At 35.8% G+C, this 22,801-nt stretch overlaps 1 protein-coding gene across 4 annotated transcripts in view; it reads right to left on the reverse strand.

Moving 5' to 3' along the window:
• The window catches only part of tlx2 (T cell leukemia homeobox 2), a 33,936-nt gene extending 16,373 nt beyond the window's left edge, over window positions 1-17,563 (reverse strand). The window contains exons 1-2 of one of the 4 annotated variants that reach the window (XM_087280063.1): window positions 17,280-17,563; window positions 12,277-12,414 (exon numbers count right to left, since the gene is read on the reverse strand). In XM_087280063.1, coding sequence (XP_087136189.1) covers window positions 12,277-12,414; window positions 17,280-17,296 — 155 coding nt within the window. In that variant the 5' untranslated portion in view covers window positions 17,297-17,563. 4 annotated transcript variants of the gene reach the window in all.
• Between the last annotated feature and the right edge of the window lie 5,238 nt (window positions 17,564-22,801).

The raw sequence follows: 22,801 nt of genomic DNA on the forward strand, positions 1-22,801 counted from the left end.
GAAATGCATCCGCTATGTAAAACATATGCTGGATAAGTTGGCGGTTAATTCCGCTGTGGCGACCCCTGATAAATAAAGGGACCAAGCGGAAACAAAATGAACGAATGAATGAAAAAAATTAATGAATGAAAAAAATTAATCCAACTGTTGGATCTTTGTCTATATTTGTCCTAGAGTTGGGTTAAAACAACCCAGCATTTTTAGAGTGTAAACGGTTTGACGTTATAAAAATTTTAAAAAGGGGAAAATTAATGATTAAATAAAGGAGCTGAGACAGTATTCAACAATATACTGTATAAAAACCTGTTTTGTTGCGTAAAGTAAGAAATTGACCTTCGACCAAGGTGTTCTGTGATCCTTTTGGCAGCACTCGGGTCTTGCAATGGTTGGCCGGCCATGTGTGAAGACTAAAACGGGAGTTTTCTGTTCGGCAGGTTGGAGTTCTGATAATACCATGTTAGATGTCTGTTCTTGGCCACTCAGCTACATTCATTCACGTTCTTGTGTAATTCAAGATTGACTGCAGTACTCGTCGATGGCTGTCAGAACTTCTCAACAGATCACACACTATAGTCACGCTGCTGGGATTCCTCAAGGCCTTATACGTGAGGTCAGGATGACACTGAATCTGTTTTGGTCAACCTTAGAGATGCCACTTAATATTATCGGAGTAATGCAAGGTGATTTTAGATATTTTATTTTGATCTTAATAATGTCAAAATCATTAGTTTTTTTATTAAAGAAGCCAGCAAAAGGGCGTCTGATTGGATTAAGCGCATAGACTCTTTATTCTTTTGCGTAATTGGATTTGATTGCTTTTAATTAAAGCGCTGGTCTTGAGTGACAGGCGGCACGCGTCATCATCAATTAAACACACGGGTAACGTTCGGTTTGATTCTAGAACGTTTGACGTCAGAATTAGACTTCTATGTTTTATTTAAATAGCCTATAATAGTGGATACACTTCATCTTCGTGGATATTTTAAGTCACAGCTTTTAGTCGGTCCCTTTTTTTATTATAAATGTCAGGTGTGCAGATTGCAGAACAAAACTAATAATACATTTCCCCGAAACACTCCTCCGCTGATACATATGTGGGTCAAATGGAACAAAAACAATCCCCGTATTCGCTCTCGACAGCAGAGGGAATTCTAAATGATAAGTCTGTGTAATAAAATTTATGGTGAGCGCATCAAAAAATCAAAGCTTGCCTTGGAGAATATGCGGCCAGTAATAAAATCAGTTATACGTGATATCACCTTCGTGCGACAGCTCCTGCCTTTCCCATTGCGAATATTACCTTTGTAGAAATCTAATAAATATACATGTAATGGATTCAAAGCGCGATATTGAAATATAACATGGGCATTTGTCGCTATTTACGCGCAGAACGCGCCTTTAAATTTTCCCCCCATGCTGGGAATTGAAATATCGAATAAAATAAAATAATTGTCAAGCAAAGCCATAAACCGTCCGCTCAAGAGCCTCGTCGTCCCTTCAGACACCGTCGCCATGGCTACACGGCCTCGTCTCGGTTTCATAATCATTTGTATTTATGGGTGGTAAAGATCATTATTGTCATTTCAGATGGAGGGGCATCCACGCGCAATTTCATTTTCCAATTTCTCCAAGGCCAGCGATATCGGATTACGACCATCACCTGCCCCTTGTTGTGATGCAGCTGGACCCGACGCCCCCCACCGACAGCGGTATAACACAAATAAATATACCTGCTGATGAATATGATTTGTGTATGTGCCTTTTCAGATCACGCGCGCCCGCAAATACAGGTGCCTTTTTTCCTTTCTGTCTCTACACATTGTGCATTTATTTAAAAACGTTCTTTTATTTAAATTGTTGTACTGTATATAGCTCCTTCTAATCAGCAAGGCTATTAACAGGAACAGAAAAGCCGTGCGTAAAGGCTGCGGGACGTCAGCTTGAGCACCTGTTTATTGACTGGAAAGCGACTGATCTGTTTATGCATTTCTGGATTTTTATAAACTCGCAAACTGCCAAGGAGTCAATTAACAAAAAAACATGCGGTATAGCCTTTCATCGCCTCCCAATCCGGCATGATATGTCCGGCTTGCAGAGCATATCGAGTCTCAGGCCTGTCCGTGCACCTATACGCGCCGTGACACTTGTGGTGAAATGCAGACATGCAATTCAAGCTGCCGGAGAAAATAGTTGGAAAAAGAGAAACCTATTTCAGAGAGGCATCGGGGCTGTACTGCGAGACCTGCGTGCGTTAAAAGTGGCTTATAGAATAAACAGAAGTAAGGCCTCACATTAATTGTAGAGTATAAAATAATGTTACAGATTCATATGTTACTATAATTTAATATAAATGTTTCGAAAATTAAAATGTAGGCCTAATAACAACAGCAGCATGGAATATATTTCCGTAAAAGCTTTGGATTGCAGCAAACATTTGTAAGTGTATTTTTTCATAATTTATTTTCATTATGTAACGCTTATAGGGTTATGATTAATACGTTTTAATGTCGTTTATGCTTAAAAATATAGATATGTATAGATAAAAAATGGCATACACTGCGTTACCTTCCAGCGCAATTCAAAAAAGGGAAGATATAAAATATAATAATAAATGAGTGGCCCAAAGTGACTATGAGTAAAATTGATAAGCATATTTACAAAAGAGCTTTTGCAGTTGACATATCATTCTCTCATTTGAAAAATTAATGAGAATGGAGCGGAATTCTGAATATTTAATGCACAGAAATCCATATTCTTCTTCATTTTCATCTCGCTGTGAGTGACGTCATGTGAAGACGCGAACGGACTGTACAGAAAGCGGAGGATGATTTTATGGTTATAGACGAAACAAAAACAACAAGGTCCACATATTTTTTTTCATGAATAATTATCTCTAATACACTTATTAATATAAAGCACTTGCTAAATGATGTGTATAAATTGTATAATGTAATAATGGGCTTATCAAAATTATAGGATAATCGTGCACAAAGGTTTTTTTTTTTTGTTTGTTTTATTTTGTTTTTGTTTTTTTAGTCTCACCTGGAAATGTATCCAAAATCGTCCTCTGTTGGATCTCTATTGGTATTACGTTTGCGTAGATTAAAACGATTTGTCAACATGCCATTACGCATCACTACTGGCTCTGACACACTGGCAACATTTAGCTCCCTGCAACCACTGCATCATGATTCATTTGTCCTAAAGGCCCAGAGAGACAATAGCTCAAGAATATAGACGTGACATGGTGTCATAAAAAGGATTCCACAAGAAATTGTGATTTTAAAGCCATTGTGTTTTTATGAGCAATACAAGCTGAGTCTACAGGCCGAGGGGATGTTTGGTTCTGCTGTGCGCCGGAGTTCAATGCAACATCACGCGGGCTGTCTCAATATAAAAAAAAATGAATCGCCATAAACATTTTAGAAGATTATCTTTGTGTTACTTGTCAATTTTATTTAGATGTTCTGCTGGTTATAAGCTAATGGCGTGTTTAAGGGATTTCTGTAATTAATCGAAGCGCAATACGTTGTGTAAAACTTCATGTATTTTAGCTAAAGAAAAAAAGAACAACAACTAGCTATGAAAATCATCGACCTGAATATAATAAAAACACTGAACATCAGTTCATTTTAGAATAAAGTAAATGTTGCTCTAGACAAAAAAATAATCTTGAGTATACTGTTAATCCAAGATATTTACGCACGTATTCTTTTATATGCAATCTTAAATTAAATGTGATTATATTATATCTAAATTAAATTAGATTAAATGTGAATATATTATATGTAAATGGTAAAAAGAAATCTTAAAGCATTTTAATGTTTTACGTTTTGAAGATGTTAAGAGGCATATACTAGTTATTTTTATTTAATTTATGCATTTATTGCTTACAATATTAATATATCCTATTCTTTATTCAAGCAATCCTTTAATTGTTTTAAAAGTAGCAGTATTACTGCACGCAACGGTAATGTAAAAATAGCGTAGCAGTTTATGTGTTGTTATTATTATTCATATTTATGTGTTGTTTCTCTGCTGCTGTTTTTTTAAACGTCTGCATTTTTATAGAAATTTATGGTCTTAATTTTCCATTCAATATACATTTATGGGCTTAATTTACATCAATTTACGTTAATTCAGCATGTTCTCTCTACGTAAAATTAATCCATTCAGTGAGGTACACTCTAAAAATGCTGGGTTGTCATAACACAACGTCGGGTCAATGTTTTTAATTAATTTTAAATAAAAAAGTCTTTTTAATCTAACAGCTGGGTTTGTCCATTTTGACCCAACGTTAGGCTACAACAACCCTGCATTTTCAGACTGTATTGATATTAGTTATAGCTAGACATTGACTGAAAAGCAAACGGATTGTCAGTCCTCGTTATCATTGGTCATAATTACACTATTTCTCCCAAAATTAATGGCTTTAAATATCATCAAGTGTTACCTGTCAGTCTATCCTTCGCAAACCTTCTGCTGCTCTCCATCCAGGGGAACGTGAAACTGTGGGGGCTGCCCATACTGGGTACTGTGGGCATAGTGGGAATTCCCGCCGCGATGCTCGGTGGATGGCCAGCCGTCGGTTGGTGAGGTGCGGGTGGCATGGGTCTGTGGGCCGGGACGCGGATGACACCTCCAGCGTTCCCCGAGTTCACATTAACGTTCATATTCATGCTCACATTCATGTTCATGTTTACGTTGTAGGAACCTGCTAGTCCTGCCGCCATCGAACAGGCCGGATACATGCTGTTGTAGCCGTTGTAGACGTTCGGCGTGAGCGCGTAGTCCGGGTCGCCGGTTCGGCTGGGCAGCATGCAACTACTCGACTGGTCCGAGCCATTGAGGATCTGATCTATTCCAAAGCTGATGGTTTCGTGCTGCTGGTGGGTCTGGTTCACCTCTTCGATCCCCGTGTGCTCCATCTCCGCGGTTCTATATGTTACGCACAGCTTGGAAGGTTGTTTAATTCCTAAAACTTAGATTTATTCCCAAAGGTGTTTATTTAGAAAACAAAAAAACAAAAAATATTCTTCCTTGGAGTGTTTAGAGCCCATGCAATTAATATCAATGCCACACCACACACACATACAAAAAATACGAACAGAAATCACTCCCTCGCGATCAAATCGGCGTTATCCAACACTTTCTTGCACTGCGTCTGTCTGTTGCTCAGTTCCATGATGATGCCTAAAAAGCAGCTCGACCGTGCTCCGCGGTTAAACCCCGGAGTGATGAGTTGCCAAGTTGTAGCAAAGAAAACTGACGCGTTTCTGGAGTACCTCAGAAAGGCGCACGGCCCAGACTTGAGCTCATCGCTGTTATCTAAAGTGAAGTGTTAACTGTCCGATACGTGCATATTAATTGTCGTGAGCTGAAAATGTCCTGTTCACGCTCCTCTTGAAGTGATCTCGAGCAGGTGAGACAAACCCCTTCTGCCCAAACTCTGTCACGCGCCTCTCCATTGGCTCTTGCGCGCTTCTGTAGACAATGCCTCTCGCCCGCACCCCGCTCTTAAAGAGCCCGTTCTGTTTTTTTACTAGGGCTGTTTCACAGTTCACGCTTTAAAATAAACCGTTTCATGTTCATGGAGGGAATAAAAATAGCAGTAGAGTTATGATAAAATTTTTTGATGCAATTATAGTTTAACAATATTTTTCTCAGTTTCTCTAAAAAATAGCAATGAGGCATTTTTTGGAGTTATCAATGTTTTTGGGGAAATTGTTTGGCAAATTAAAATCTGTGTGGTTACCCAGCTTGCAGGAAGCCATTTTGATGTCATGTGACAATAAAACGTACAACAGGCTGTGGGTCAAGGTCAATTTTTTAACACATTTAATTGTTTCTATTGTTGCTTAAAACTTGTTGTGCTTCATTAATATGGCGTATTTTTCTTAATACATGGATATTTGTATAGTTTATGGTATACAGTCTCAAATGAAACCAACCTGAATAGAAAAATAATGGATTTAACGTAATGGCTTAATTATCTTGTTTGCTAACCTTTTTAAGGTAAGACATTTTTCTGACCTAATAATAATAATAATAATAATAATAATAATAATAATAAGGTCATACGCCGCATTAAAAAAAACATATGCCAGAATAATTGGCGATTTATTCCGCTGTGGCGGCCCCTGATGAGTTAGGGATTATAGTGAGTGAACAATAGGCTAATATATTATTATTAATAATAATTATAGTAACAATGACAATAATAATAATAATAATAATAATAATAATAATAATAATAATAATAATAATTGCGCCTGGAAAGTCATACGCCGCATAAAAAAACATATGCCAGAGTAATTGGCGGTTTATTCCGCTGTGGCGACCCCTGATGAATCGGGCAGGCCTACTAAGCCCATGTATAGTAAATAATAATAATAATAATAATAATAATAATAATAATAATAATAAACACATTTGATGTTTAATGATTTGAAAGACAACATGCCAAACTAATGCATATTACTATTAATTTCCCCATTGATTAAAAACCTAAATGTTCGGATCAATTAAGAAAAGGGCTCTTAAGGTTTCGTCAAGGGTACAGAAACATGCAGCTTTACACATGGCAATGCGTTTGCTTAATCAAATGAAACTGAATTTCATTGAAGTGCACTTGCCTTTGGCTGCGTAAAATAAAGGGCCAAGCCAGAGAAGCATCAGTTGCCTTTAGTGATGCAGAAGCCGGTGTGATTGGCGCAAATAATTTAACCTTTTTTTCGCCTGAAGCTACAGTGGAAGATTCTCCTCTTTCAATTCAATAAAAATGAAAAATGGCGCATAATAAAACCTGAAAGCAAGGAAAACGAATTTAATATATCATCGTTTTATTACGTACTTATTTCAGCTTTCGCTCGAATAAAAATATTTCTCCGCAGCACAAAGTGGCTAGAGGGAAGCATAAAAATCAATTTTCTGAATACAAAGCTGTATCAATAATAAGCGCTCTTGTGTGTCTCAATAGCAGGAAAACATGTTGTTGGTTCTCAATGATATCGAATCAAGCAACCCGGAGTCGTGGCTTTTAACTGCACCAGGTCGTGTCGTGAAACAACAACATCAAAACCCATCTCAGTCACAGCCAGGCTTTGAAAATGGGCGTTTGTTGTCATATGTGAAAACGTCATCATTTGGGCATGCATGCATGCAGATTGTGCATATTCAAACCGAAGCTATTGCTTTACATAAATGATGATTATATTTCATTGCTTTGGCAAAATGGTGATGATGATGAAGATGATGGTGTTTAGTCGGGATCATTAACGTATAGAACAGAGATGCCCAAAGTAGGGCCCAATGTAATGTAACCTTTGATTTGGCCCATCATTCCATCTGAGAAGAGAGTGAGAATGATGGAGAGGGCTGGGGCAAATGCTTTCAACACAGAGATCGCCATTTCTAATTTAATAACGTTGTTCGTTTGTTTCATTGCAGAGAAAGAGAAAACGAATTAAATGGTTCAGTTAAATGTTGTAAATTAATCTGATTTTTCCCAGTACTGACTTGCGGGCATCCGCTGCGTAAAACATATGCTCAAATAGTTGGCGGGTCATTCCGCTGTGGTGACCTCTGAAATACAGACTAAGCCGAAGGAGAATGAATGAATTAATCTGATTTTTTAAAATGTAAATACTGTCACTCGATTGATAGAGGACTATGCAAAAGACAGGGAATTAAGCCAATGTCTGCAAAAGCAGAGCAATTGTGTCATAAATAAGAATGTTTTTGTTTTTACTGTAATAAGTTTATTATAAAATGTAAAAAAGTATACTGTATTGGTTGTTATAAAGGAATGTGGTCATTTTTGAATAGCCTACTATTAAAAAAATAAGGAAACCACACATGGCAGCTATGTTTCGGCCAACTCAATCATGTTTGGTCCTTCAGAAGAAAAAGTTTGGGCACCCTATAGAGCTTTAGAACATTACTGTTTTAAAGGCCCATCTGAGGTCATCATGAGACAACATTCACCATGAACCAGTAATGAATGAATAAATAAATAAATAAATGAACTCGATCACAATTTACCGGCAGAATTAACTATTATTTCCCGCCTTAATTTCTGTGATTCCTTAAGATCTAATTTCGTGCACATTCACATTCCTCCAGCAGTTATTTTCCCTCAGATTGCTTTCTTTTAACCACAGTTATTATCCAACTAAATGAACTCTGCTCAAAATATTTTAATTGCGTTTCTCTCTTGCTATTATTGAGCTGAATTCAATTCCACAACGCTCCGGTTGTTTTCGTCAGCAGTGAACGTTGAATACAATTACGTTTTAAGCACGGAGGCAAAATATTATCTGATGGTTACTAATTGGTTTAAGTTGTAATTATTTGTAACACTAAGAAGCACTCAAAAGATTGAACCTGACAAACCGCGCCTACCCAACTCTTGTTTCATTTCATTAGGTGCTATGGAGTGTTTATTCCAAATTCCATCCAATTAATGTCCTGTACAGACGTTGCAATGTAGACTCAAGGCAGAAATATTTTCAAACGAGAACGTCTGAAATGCTTGCAGAGATCATTTGAAAACAAATACAGTCATTATTTTAGTAGAATTCCAGTCAGATTTTAGACGGTGTAGTGTAAACAATAGCAGGCAACTTGTATTTGTCTGATAGCAGAAAGCGATCTGGCTGCTGTTGCTATGCTTACTTACCCGTTAAATATTCCTACACTGTAAAAAAAAATCCTGGTTTTCGTAATTTTCAAGCTGAATCAAATTAACCTTGAGTACACTGAACTAGTATTATGTTAAACAGACTAAAAGCAGCTTGCGTAACTTAACTTATCAAGTTAATTAAGTTATAGTTTAATAAGTTACAATGACATAAAAACATATATGCTGTCAGGACTAATTGATCATAATGTTTTTACAGTGTACTAATCAAACTTTTTATAATTATTATATATTTGTGAAGCCTTAAACAACCTTTCAGTGAAGAAAATGAAAATGAAGAAAATGAATGTCCCTTAATGGAGTGTTTAAAGGTTCTGAATGTGCACTGAATTATTTGTAAACCTTCGAATGCATTTAGTTACAACACCAAAACTATTATTTTTTACTATTTACTATATTATTTTTATTTTTGGCAAAATTTGGTTTATGCTCAAAGGCTTATAAAACGGCCTCTCTACCACGGTCTCCCAGTGAAAGCCTAATATAAAAGCCCTTATAGCTGGTTGCCCTGTGGCAATGTCTTGGCAGGGGCCGTTGAGTGTATATGGGGGTCATTGATAAATCGGAATCTCCAGGCGGTGTGGATAATAAAGTATAAAGACAAAGCGAAGACAAAAAGAATTTGTCACAGTGCGCTTTTCAACAGATTCGGTGACCCGCCGCCCTCCCGGGTGTAACCTGTTTCAGAGCGCTTTCGGAGATTTGCAAACAACTGCGATAGTGTTTGCTCAATATGGTGCCACAGGGATTGGAAGGCGATACCAAGCAGCACAGCTCATGACAAATGGCGATTACAACGCTACATAAAGAATGAGATGAGTCAGTAGCGAAGTGGCTACTCCAAGCCTCTATTTTTTTGTAGGTTAGGTATTTGCATGTGCTGTTAATCTAATTGACACTGAGTGATTGTTTTTATTTTATTTTCATTTTAAACAGAAATAAGCAGACGAAACCAAAACACCAAACAGCCATTAAAATTGCACAGCCAGAACACCTGCCGGCCGTGTTCAATATGAACCCGGCACGTGGGTTTGAAAGGAAAATCCCACCCATCACAGCTGCATCCATCTATAGATTATGAGGATTGACTGTGCGACGCATCTGTTTTTCAATTTAAATGTGAGACGAAGTGCACGATATTTAACAGCTACTGTTACTTTTGTAATTTTCTAAATTGATATTGCATGCAAAACAACCCAAGATATTGCCTATAGAAATTGGCTACATGTAACGCTACAACAACAATAATAGGCTACTTTATTATAGCCTACGTGTTTACTTATTATTCATACTATCATTATTATTATTATTATTATTATTATTAATAATAATATTATTAATTATTATAGTAACTTATAGTACTAATAATGCAAAAAATTAATTATTATTATTATTATGAAGTGCAGCAACAGTAATACATTGTTGTTCTTAAGTGCAACAGCAATAATAATAATGCATTGTTGTTATTATTATTACTATTATTATTTTAGTCATTATTATTATCATGAGTGCAACAGCAAAACCCAAAATAATAATAATAATAATAATAATAATAATAATAATAATAATAACAATAACAACAACAATAACAATAACATTATGCCAACAGGTTATTTAGATATAATGGAAATCGATGTTATTATTATTATTGTAGTAGTAGTAGTCATAAGTGTTACCATGAGTGCAACATCAATAATAATAATAATAATAATAATAATAATAATAATAATATGCCAACAGGCTAATTATAGATGTAATGGAAATCGTTGTTATTAATATTAGCCTATTATTATCATTTTCATTGCCGTATTGTAATTTATTTGCTTTTAAATAGGTATGTTTTTTATTTAGTATTATAATGGCTATATTTATGTATTTAAATTTTATTTTAATCTCATTATATTGCAGTCTTGAAATATCAGAGACTTTATGTGGTGTCTTTCAGCAGACAAATGGCGGAACAGCTCTGGTGATCCCTGCGCCTCTTAGTGTCAGTACATCCTTTTACCTTCAGCATTTCCTCGTGTGCATCTTGGCCTTGTGCCCCTCAAATGCGTTTGTGTGTGTGTGTGTGTGTGTGTGTGTGTATGCGCGCGCCGATGAGCCTGTCAAAAAAGGAGCTTCGCATCCATTGCACCATTCCCTCCCATGACTGTTGTGCTTTCTGCTGTAATTAGGTTGAATTCAGAGCAGATTGAATTACGTTATTCTGCATCTCGAGCTGCAGTCCTTGACTTTCTCTCTCCCCCGGGAGAACCTGGCGCCTCCTTGCCCGATCAGACGCTTCAAGTGGACGGACCGCCGAAAGGAAAAAAAAGCGCACCGGGATCTCCGATGCGTCATCTGGTAATGTGGGCTAAATGAGAGGTGTGAGGGCTGGGGAGACGGGATAACATCGCAAGGTCTTGTGTGACCTGAACAGATAAAGTGTTGGAATAATGAATTGTTTTATTCACTTTGTCGATATAAATTTTGCGCGCGCATGGGCTTTGGGGGACAAAACGAATGTATAAGGACGAATAATGATGGTGTTTCTTGATTATGTATTTAATTTTTAATGTATATAATTAGAGCAGTGGTTTATATATCCTTTTATTATTATTATTATTATTATTATTATTATTATTATTATTATTATTTGGCCTATTATTGTCGTTATTATTGTAGCCAATTTAATGAATGAACGAATAAAAATAAATAAATAATACTCAGTTGTGTTACCTTTTTGTTTTATCTTTGGTTATATTTCAGAAATTGTATTTATTTTTTACTTAACATTGATTGCATATTACAACGACTTTATGCACGTAATACAAATGTATTTGAGCAGAAAATAAATAAAATACGCAAGATGTTTAATGTAATAACTTGTTTTAAAAATGTTAAACGTGAATATTTTTGCCCCTTTGTCATTATTTGTATTTTTAAACCAGTTCAGGGCATTTCTGTGTTGCTCTTGTACAAGTTGTGGCACAAAAAATAAAACATTAAAATACAATTAGCCTATTTATGAAATTGTTTATCCCTTTTTTGTGGTTTCAAAGCATTAAAAGGTCAGGAAACAATTTTCATTTAACAATTGACTGACAGAATATTTGGTTAATTTTAATTAAATTTGTCATCAGTGTTCATATATGCGCTGCACATCAAACTATAATTTAATAATTGATACAGGCATCAGTCAGTTAACGCACTTGATAATCTATATAAGCACTATAGATAGATAGATAGATAGATAGATAGATAGATAGATAGATAGATAGATAGATAGATAGATAGATAGATAGATAAATAGATAGATAGATAGATAGATAGATAGATAGATAGATAGATAGATAGATAGATAGATAGATAGATAGATAGATAGATAGATAGATAGATAGATAGATAGATAGATAGATAGATAGATAACAATAAAACAACAATGTTTAATTTAAACGCATCTGCTTCAGCAATTATTGTTTTGTTGTTATCCGTCTTTTGTGTCTTTCGCTCCGATCGCGTTTCTACACGCGTCTCGTTGAAGTGTCAAAAACGTAATTAAGCGTATCATTGGCTTTGTGTTGTTTACAAACCGCGAGCAGTAATTTAATTTGCTCCACCAGCCGCCACCGGCGCGGACGCAGTGCTGATGCCCGCGGGCTCGGCCAAAGAGGGACCTTCTGCCGGCCACCTGCGGGGGAGGAACCGGGGGAGGAGGAGCAGGAGCCAACCTAATAAAAACAGACGGGAAATGTTCAAATCTGTGTAACAATAACAGTTTGTTCACTCTTTTGTTTTATTGCATGACTCAAGACTTGAGCATCGTGAGCGTGACACAGGCAATTACTCTTCAAATCTCAAAAGATTTAACATTTAACACGTGGCATGAATACAAATGAAATACTAAGCATCTCAAAGTAAAAATAGCAGTATTTATAGCTACATATGAAGTACAAAAATTGAGCCATTGTTTTATTGATTAAATATGTCAGGCTCAACATTCAACACAAAATTAAAAGACCGCTTGAAAATGGGTGTGATTCAGTTTTCTTTGATTAAAACAATTATTTACTAATAATTAACAAATTTTGTTTTGTTCTTTACACTATTAAAGGCATTCCTTCTAAATCCCAATTAAAAATGTTGTCTCTAAGATTTTTGTTGTTATTGAATAAAACATAAGCAATGTTTATATTCAGTTGTTGACAACACATTGACTTTTTACACAACACACCTGAAATAACCCAACATTGTATGAAATATATAATAACAAAGTATAAATATAATTGCTCATTTGCTTTTATTAAATAATATCTTATTTATTTTGTATATCTTACACCAATAAAATTGAGTTTACTAGCTTAAAATGCAATAAAAAATCAATTAATTAATTTAAATCAACATTAAATATTTTATTACTATTATTATTATTATTATTATTGTTGTTGTTATTATTATTATTACTATATTATTATTATTATTATTATAAGTAGTAGTAGTAGTAGTAGTAGTTGTATAAATAATAATAATAATAATAATAATAATAATTTTCTCAGTGATGGGTTGCAGCTGAAAAGGCATCCACTGCGTAAAACATATGCTATAAGTTGGCGGTTCATTCTGCTGTGGCGACCCCTGATTAATAAAGGGACTAAGCTACAGGTAAAGTAAAAGTATTATAGATTATTCTATTTTTATTTAAATTAATAATTTTATTTATTATTTTCATTTATTTCTGAGAGAGAGAGAAAAAGAGACAGATAACTAGACAGTAGAAGAAGAAGGAAGATAAAGAAAGAAAGAGGTTTTGGTAATAATGATGTACCCTCAGGCTTAGTGCTGTCTATCATAAAGCCCCTCTACATGCTCTCTCTCTCTCTCTCTCTCTCTCTCTCTCTCTCTCTCTCTCTCTCTCTCTCTCTTTCTCTCTCCTCATCTCTGCACAGTCTCAGCACAGACAGGCCTGTTGTATTAGATGGGGGGGAACCAGCGTCTGGGCCAAAACACAGGCAGCACCAGCCTCCTAATTGATGACTCCCTTTGAGTGAGGAAAAACACTAGCTGAGATTGATGGCCTTGCAATTTAGGGCTTTTGGAAAGAGTCCTCGCAGCATTAACTCAATAAGGTGTCTATCAAACTGGCCTTATAGCCCATCATATGACAGCGCTGAATGACTTTAATTACAAGGCATTTGCATGAAATATTGGGAGGACAGGACATACATCTCGGGGTAAAACAGGGCTAAGAATAATATAATGCTTGCACTTTGTCTTTGTTAAAACGATTTCTTTAGAATTTGTCAAGCTGATGCATGATTTGTTGTTTCTACTCCTGTGTATGAAGACTTTATGTCAACCAGATATTATTGATTTAATTATTTTTATTTATTTATTTTATTTATTTATTTAATCTTTTTATGTAATTATCTATTTTATCTTGTTTATTTTTCATTATGTTATATAATTTATTTTTATATTTTTTGTTGATTTTTAATCTATTTATTTTTATATTTGTAATTATTTATTTTCTTCATTTAATATTTTTTTATTTTATATTTATTTATTTATTCAATTATTTTATATTTAATGTTTATTTATTTATTCATTTATTTATGTCATCCTTTACATTTATTTATTTATTTATTTTTATATTTTATATTTATTTATTTATTTATTCATGTTATTCTTTTTTGAGTTTCCTTTGAAACAATTTGTTTTAAGTTAGTAAAGTTTTTTTTTTTTTTAAATGATATAAATAATGGTGAAAACATTAAATTACCCATAACATGGAGTTGGAGGAATACAAATCTAAATAGTATTTTTTAGTAAAAAGAAAACATTAGTCTTTGTTTACATTTCAAGTATATGCATTATAGAAAGTTTTTTTTCAGTGAGCCGAAAATAAAGTGGTGTAGGATTTCATCTAAAACAATAATTTAAAAAATGTGTAAATTTTTTGGAAATAATATCAATAAAGAAATAAAAACTAAAATAATATTTTAAGTTTTTGTAAGTTTTTTTTTTTATAAAATACAGATTAAGAAAATAGGTAGTTAGTCGATAAATTACTTTTGGCCAGCACATATGTAAATAAATGCACTTAATAACATTTTAAAGTTTCTGGTCTTCTGGTTTGAATGAAACTGAGTGTCGTTTAGAAGTTTTAAATGTGTAAAAAATACGACACAAATATTCTAAGTCACTTCATTTCATGACCATGTTTTGATAGCCTGTGTTTATCAGCATTTTTAAGCTTAAAGGGATAGTTCAGAAAACTGAAAACACTGTCATCATTTAATCACCCTACTTGTTCCAAACATGAAACAGTTTCTTGATTCTGTAGAGCATAAAAGATGATATTTTGAAGTAAGCTGCAAACCTGTAACCATTGACTTGCATAGAATGGGTTTTCCTATAATGGAAGGGTTACAGGATTTCAGCTTTCTTCAAATCATTTTCTTTTCTGTTCAGTACAAGGCTAGGAACCACTTATGTTACCAAGTGTCATTTAGGAGCTTTTAATGTGTAAAAAATCATTTTATTAACGTGTTGTGATAGCCTGTGTTTAAGCTTAAAGGGATAGTTCACAAAACTGAAAACGACGCCATCATTTAATCAAGCTTGTTTCAAACCTTTATGGGTTTCTTGTTGAACAGAAAAGAGGATATTTTGAAGAAAGCTTCAAGTAATCATTAACTTCGTTTTGCAATAATGGAAATTACAGGATTTGAGCTTATTTCAAAATATCTTCTGTTCAGTACAGGGCTACTTGAGGGTAAGTAAATAGTTCAACCAGAAATTAAAATCTCTCACATGGTTATAGCTGGGCAATTCCTGAAGGGGTTGCTTGTAGCGCTCATTTCTATTTTTATTACGTGACCAGTAATTAATGCAACATGATGCAATACAATCAACAGGGACACTGTATTGTACGCGTTAATCTACAAAACTGTAAGTAATAGTCATTTGCAAAGTCTAGACTGGACTTCAATAATCTTGCTGTCGTCTGAGGGTCCTACTGTGTTTAGTTTCGTGCCAGCTACAGTCAGTCTTCGCCGAGTCCTGTTTTCCCAGCCATCTCGAACGGGTAATTGCATTTTCCATTTTCTTTCGCGACAATGGAGCATCCACAGCGTGCGCGTTATTAATCATAATGAGCGCGCGCAAAAAGCCCCCATGCATCACGAGAGAGAGAGAGAGAGAGAGAGAGAGAGAGAGAGAGAGAGAGAGAGAGAGAGAGAGAGAGAGAGAGCTAGAGGGAGACTTTGCAACCAACATGCAAGCACAAGCAGTTTTTCGACATTTTAATGAATTTTAAAGTAAATGAATGTGCTTTAGGTTCATGTTCACTTTATTTTCAGTCATGTGGAAGAATGTTATATGTTCCCCATACCCCACCTCCCTAATTTTAAACACGGGTATATGTTATGTAATGGAATGCATTGTTATTGCACGATGTTGCTACAACGCATTCATTTAAATCTTTAGATCAACATTGAGTATAAAAAAGTTAACATAATTTCTTCATGTTGTCCCAACACCAATCGTCTAAGTTGAGTTAATGTTTTTAGTAATATTACTGGATTGAGCATAAAAATTAAGTTGTTCAAAAAAACCTTAAGAATTGTGTTGATTCAGCCCATTTTTAGGGGTCACCAATGTCGGTCCTGGAGGGCCGGTGTCTCTGCAGGGTTTAGCTTCAACTTGCCTCAACACACCTGCCTGTGTTTCAAGTATACCTAGTAAGACCTTGATTAGCTTGTTCAGGTGTGTTTGATTAGGGTTGGAGCTAAAATCTACAGGACACCGGCCCTCCATATCACTGTAGATAGTTATAGTTTTGTTTTTCACAGTCTGAAACACTGAACTACAGACCGAAATTAATTTAATTAGTAATCACCCTGCTGAAAAATCCAGCTTAAACCAGCTTAGGCTGGTTGGCTGGTTTTAGCTGGTTGACCAGCCTGGTTTTAGAGGGGTTTTGGCCATTTCCAGGCTGGTTTCCAGCCATTTCCAGCCTGGTCTTAGCTGGTCAGACTGGAAAATTACCAGCCAAATCCAGCTAAAACCAGCTTGACCAGCCTGGTTTAAGCTGGATATAGCTGGTTTTGGCTGGACTCCCAGCTTGGCTAGGCTGGTCAAGCTGGTTTTAGCTGGTCATCTCCCAGCCTGACCAGCTAAGACCAGGCTGGAAATGGCTGGAAACCAGCCTGGAAGTGGCCAAAACCCCTCTAAAACCAGCCTGGTCGACCAGCTAAAACCAGCCAACCAGCCTAGGCTGGTTTAAGCTGGATTTTTCAACAGGGCAATAATAAAAACGCCTCCTTAAAGAGATTGACATCTGTGGTAGGAAGAAGGCAATTTTAACATTCTTCAAAATATCTTATTTTCGTTTAAACTGAAGAATTATGTTTGGAACAAGTGGAGGGAAATTGATTATAACGACAAGAAGGTAATTTTTAGGGAAACTAGCCTATCCAAATACATAGACCTCCTGGGGTAAACACTAGCAAACTTGGCAGTAAAGCGAACTATAATCATACACACGTTGAGGTTGTTTTTCATTTTACTTGAAAGAAAGTTGGGAAAAGCCTACCTTTGCAGTGCTAGCATATACTCATTACGAACATCCAGAACGATCTTATTCTTCAATGCGGAAGTGCGCTCATTTTTGCAATTGTTTTAGGACTTACGATTCAGTCGCCTATGGGAGAAATGACTAGTTTTAATTAACGTCAAAAACGATAAAACTACTCGCTGTACAAACAAGTGTTTGCATGACTACAGACCAAGTAAAATAGTATAATAAGAAAATATAAGTTTGCAACATCAAGCAGCATTACGAGCTGTTATTAATGTCTAAAATGAAACCGGAAGTGTCGAGCCAAAAAGATTCAAATGGTTGCGCCTGCTCGTATGTGAAGGTGACGGGGTCAACATTGAACAACATTTAGAAGAATATATGCTATACTTTTTTTTTTTTTACCATACCATAAAGCTAAATAAACAAACAACAAAATGGCAGCAAGAAAACGGCAGTAAAGGTCTGATCATGAAGACATGGATGTGTTTGCACATGCTCAGCAATTCACCATTGATTGTGACAGATAAGGTAGGCTAAATTAAAATGAGATTTTATATACTTTGATAAAGGCTATATTTGAGAATACAGACTAGGCTTTGTGAAATTATAATTTTAGTTACCATAGCTCACTTGGCAATTATTTCTGACATTCCATAAGCAAACGTTCATATGAAAACAGGACGCTTCAATGGAAGAGGCTGTGGGAAGGGCGCGAAAACATCACATCCATTTGATTTTCCTTGCAAAATGGTCCTGACATATACCTCACATTGAAATAAGTCTACAGGCTTTCATAGACATCTTTGGGAGGTAAGTGGCATTTTAGAGATTTAATTAGAGATGCCCAAACTTGGGCCTGCAGGCCAAAGTTGGCCCATGGTAACCTTTGATTTGGCCTGCTGATGATGGGGATGGTTTCAATATTGTCAATTCAAATTTAATGCAATAAAATAGCTTAACCACACTAAAAGCTACCCCAAGCAAATGTAGCAAGCTAAGCTAAAAGCTACATGGCAAAAGTAGCTTGGCTACATCTAAGCTATTTTTACAATTTTCATTTTGAAATCGAAGCAACTTAAATCCAAGTCAATCATATCCAATCAATAAAACTGTCAATGAAACATATGAGGCATAATAGTTCAGTTAATTACTTTAAATAATATGCTGTGCTAAACAGAAACACATTATAGTATATAACAGCTAAAACAAACAATCTTTATTGTTTGTTTATAAAGATTTATAAAGTAGCGACGCTACCGCCACGCTACTGAGAAATGTAGTTAAGCTAGTAGCCTCTACTTGTAGCGACTGCCCAACACTGAAAGAGACAAGTATAAGAAAATAAAAAAATAAATAACAGTAATTAAAACAGATTAAAATGTGTTAAAAACAGTTTATAAAAGAATGAAAAATGAAAAGAAAAACATAATAGTGCGACCTGTGGGACATAACACAGTGCTCATTCAGTAAAAGCAAATAAAATAGATAAACACATTAAATAGATGTGTTTTAATCCTAGATTGTAATGTAGCTACCAAATGAAGCCCATTTAGTGATTTATAAGCAAGTTGTAATACTTAAAAATCTATTCTAAATGTAATTGGTAGCCAGTGTAAAGATCTGAGGACAGGTGTGATGTGCTCTGATTTTCTGGTCCTGGTCAGAATCCTGGCAGCAGTGTTCTGGATGAGCTGCAACTGTCTGACTGACTTTTTGGGAAGACCAGTGAGAAGGCCATACAGTAATCCACCCTGCTGCTGATAAACGCATGAACAAGTTTCTCATTGGGAACAAAGCATCTAATTCTTGCAATGTTTTTGAGATGATAGTATGCTGATAGTTACTGCTTTGACATGACCACTGAAACTTATATCTGACTCCAGAATAATAGAATAAGTCTTGCCTTATTTTTTGTTGTTTGATTTTCTAGAGCCAAGGTACGCATTCACCTTAAGAACCTCATCTCTGTTCCCAAATGCAATAACTTCAGTTTTCTCTTTGTTAAACTAAAGAAAGTTTTGGCACATCCAACTGTTAATTTCATCAATGCATTGGCAGATGGTGCCAATGGGGTCACTAGGAAGTAGAACCAACAGTTCTTCATTTCTTAAGAAATAAAAAAGCAATTTTGGAAACTTTATTTTTGGGAATGTATTGATGTTAAAAGCTCTTCATAAAATAATACATGCGAAGAAATTTAAATAATGAATTAATTGTCTTTACGGCTTAGTCCCTTTATTAATCAGGGGTCACCACAGCAGAATGAACCGCCAACTTATCCAGCATATATGTTTTACATAGCGGATGCTCTTTCAGCTGCAACCTAGTACTGGGAAACATCCATACACACTCATACACACTTACTCATATACTATGGCCAATTTAGTTTATTCAATTCACTTATAGCGCATGTGTTCGGACTGTGGGGGAAACCCACACCAACAAGTGGAGAACATGCAAACTCTACACAGAAATGCCAACTGACCCAGCCGGTACTCGAACCAGCGACCTCCTTGCTGTGAGGCGACAGTGCTAACCACTGAGCTACCTTGTCGCTTGAATTTATTTATATTTTATATGCAAATTCCACACTTCCATTTGTGTGATTTTGTAGGCAAAACCCCAGAGTTATCCATCAGGATAGAAGGGTTATTTAAGGACATGTTTTTTTTTCACCGTACATGCACCACCATTCATTTGCTGGCCATTTTAAAATGTGCCTAAAGGTGTGTAAGCAAACTATCTTGATCACTCCATTTCACGTGTTTGATTAAAAAGGTGTGCAGATCAATAATATATATTATCCCTGAGATCCTGAGGTGAGATTTTAGCTGATAATGTAGTTATCTAGAAATATGGCCGCTTTGATATCATTTATTACAGTTCACGGTTGGACCTCCAGGCTGAGTCTAATAAATCTGAGAGTAACAGCTAGTCTGCTAGTGGCCTCTGCCCTGCTTAACTCTATAAGAACACACCGTCTGAGGACTTCATTATGTCTTCACAAACAGCGGCAAATCGATCCGGTCACCCTTTCAGTGGCAGAATCAGTGGTGGTGGAAGCTAAAGGACAAATCTAATGAACAGTATTTGTGTTTAGGGTTGCTTCGGTGCCCTGTAGGAGTGTCTGCAACAGAATATTTTGTCCCCTTGCTAATTAAGAGGGTTAAAATAAACTCACCATGAGTCTTGCAGTGGGAAAGGGAGAAATGAATGCATTAACAACTAACGAGAAAATGATTGCAGCTTGAAAAAGACGAAAGATTGAACAGGACAGACTTGTCTTACTATCCTGAAATTCTCTTTGTAGTTCTTAGGTGTTATATCTTTGTTCATTTTTACATCTATTTTCTAATAATTAATTTTAATAACTACTTGCTGGTTATTAAAGGGGTATTCAAAGTGGTTGCTACGTGGGGAAGGGTGAATTATTATTTTGGTTATACCATTTTTGCCACACCTAAAGACATGGTTCAGATGTTGTAATTCAAGACAGTTCCTGTGTGTTTTGCAACTCATCCAAAGTCTTCTATCTTGGTTTTAGTTTGATTTTTGACAAATGTTGGCTGTGAAGTAATGGAAATGTTTCAGTGCAGTGATATGTCACTGTAATGCGGTCAAAACTTGCCTAGAACTACTTTAGTTCTGTGGCACCACCCAATCAGCATCAAGCATTGAACAGCCCTGTAGTATAAATAGAAAAATCCAGTATATATTTACCTCTCTATTAGGTACACCTTACTAGTACCGGGTCGGACCCCTTTTTGCCTTCAGATCTGCGCTAATCCTTCGTGGCATAGAGTCAGCAAGGTACTGGAAATATTCCTCAGAGGTTTTGGTCCATATTAACATGATAGCATCACACAGTTGCTGCAGATTTGTTGGCTGCACATCTATGCGAATCTCCCACCACATCTCAAATGGTGCTTGATTTAGATCTGGTGACTGTGGAGGTCATTTGAGTACAGTGAACTCATTGTCATGTTCAAGAAACCAGTCTAAGAAGATTCGTGCTTTATGACATGGCGTGTTATGGAAGTAGCCATCAGAAGATGGATACACTGCTGTCATAAACTGATGGACATGATCAGCAACAATACTCAGGTAGGCTGTGGCGTTGACACAATGCTCAATTAGAACTAATGGGCCCGAAGTGTGCCAAGAAAATATCCCCCACACCATTACACCACCACCACCAGCCTGAAGCATTGATACAAAGCAGCTTGATGCTTTCATGTTGTGGATGCCAAATTCTGACCCTACTATCTGAATGTCGCAGCAGAAATCGAGACTCGTCAGACCAGGCAGCGTTTTTCCAATCCTTTCAATGTCCAATTTTGTGAGCCTGTGCCAATTGTACCCTCAGTTTCCTGTCCTTAGCTGACAGCAATGGCTCTCGATGTGGTCTTCTGCTGCTATAGCCTATCCGCCTCAAGATTGGACGTGTTGTGTGTTCAAAGATGCCCTTCTGCCTACATTGGTTGTAACGAGTGCTTATTTGACTTACTGTTGCCTTTCTATCAGCTCGAACCAGTCTGGCCATTCTGCTCTGACCTCTGGCATCAACAAGTTAGCTTTAACAAGTGGTTGGACAGGTGTACCTAATAAAGTGGCCGTCGAGTGTGTATGTACTGTATATGTATAAAGCTTATTGGCAAAAAATAAAAAAAAGGCAGATGTTAATTTTATGCTGTAATCTAACTTTGTGCCTCATAAACTGCTGGACAGATAAATATTAAATAGCTAAAATTATTGTTATTATTATAATGCAGAAAGAAATAGCTAGTACTGTATAAATCCTATATGCAATTGACTAATATTGGTATTGGCCAAAAGTTTTAGTTTAAATCTGTATCTGTGTCAGGCAAAAACAAACTGATGCATCCCTATAAATATATTAATGTCAGGACTGAAGTTGCTAATATTCATTTAAACCGATGAGGAATAGGGTTGCTTTTTAACTTCTGAGATATTTTAGCTGCTGTCTGGGCTTTCCATGCCTATTTACACCTTCCTTTCTTCATGTGTTTCCCTGTGTCATTTAATTTTATTACACATAACTTCATTAAATTAGTTTTGTTTTCTTTGTATGGATGGATTACTTTAGTTGTTAATGACATCTGGTGAAAATTCCAACGTCCTCAATGCCTTTTTTATCCCCTCTATATGGTGCACACTGTCATTTTTTTAAATGTATTTATTTTTAGTTATTTCATAGGAGAGCAAATCTAAAAAAATATTGCAGTACAGAATGTGAAACAAAGAACTTTGTATGAATTTCCAGTAGGAATCATTAATGCCACATTTTTGATGTGGCCTATAAAAATGTATGTACTAATTTGGACTTTTTTAAAACACCCACACATGAAGGCTTGACAGCAACAAAGATTGAAACCTTATTTTAAGCAAGTTCAAGAGTTTCTCCATCGGCATCAAACTCTACATCTGCTCTTGGCACGAGCGAACATGTGCTTGATAGCTTGTAACCAAAGTTGAATGTGTTTGTATTTTAAGTGCGTGAGATTATATGTTTG

Source organism: Danio rerio, chromosome 14, assembly GCF_052040795.2.
Source record: "Danio rerio strain M-AB ecotype USA chromosome 14, GRCz13ab, whole genome shotgun sequence".
Taxonomy (NCBI): domain Eukaryota; kingdom Metazoa; phylum Chordata; class Actinopteri; order Cypriniformes; family Danionidae; genus Danio; species Danio rerio.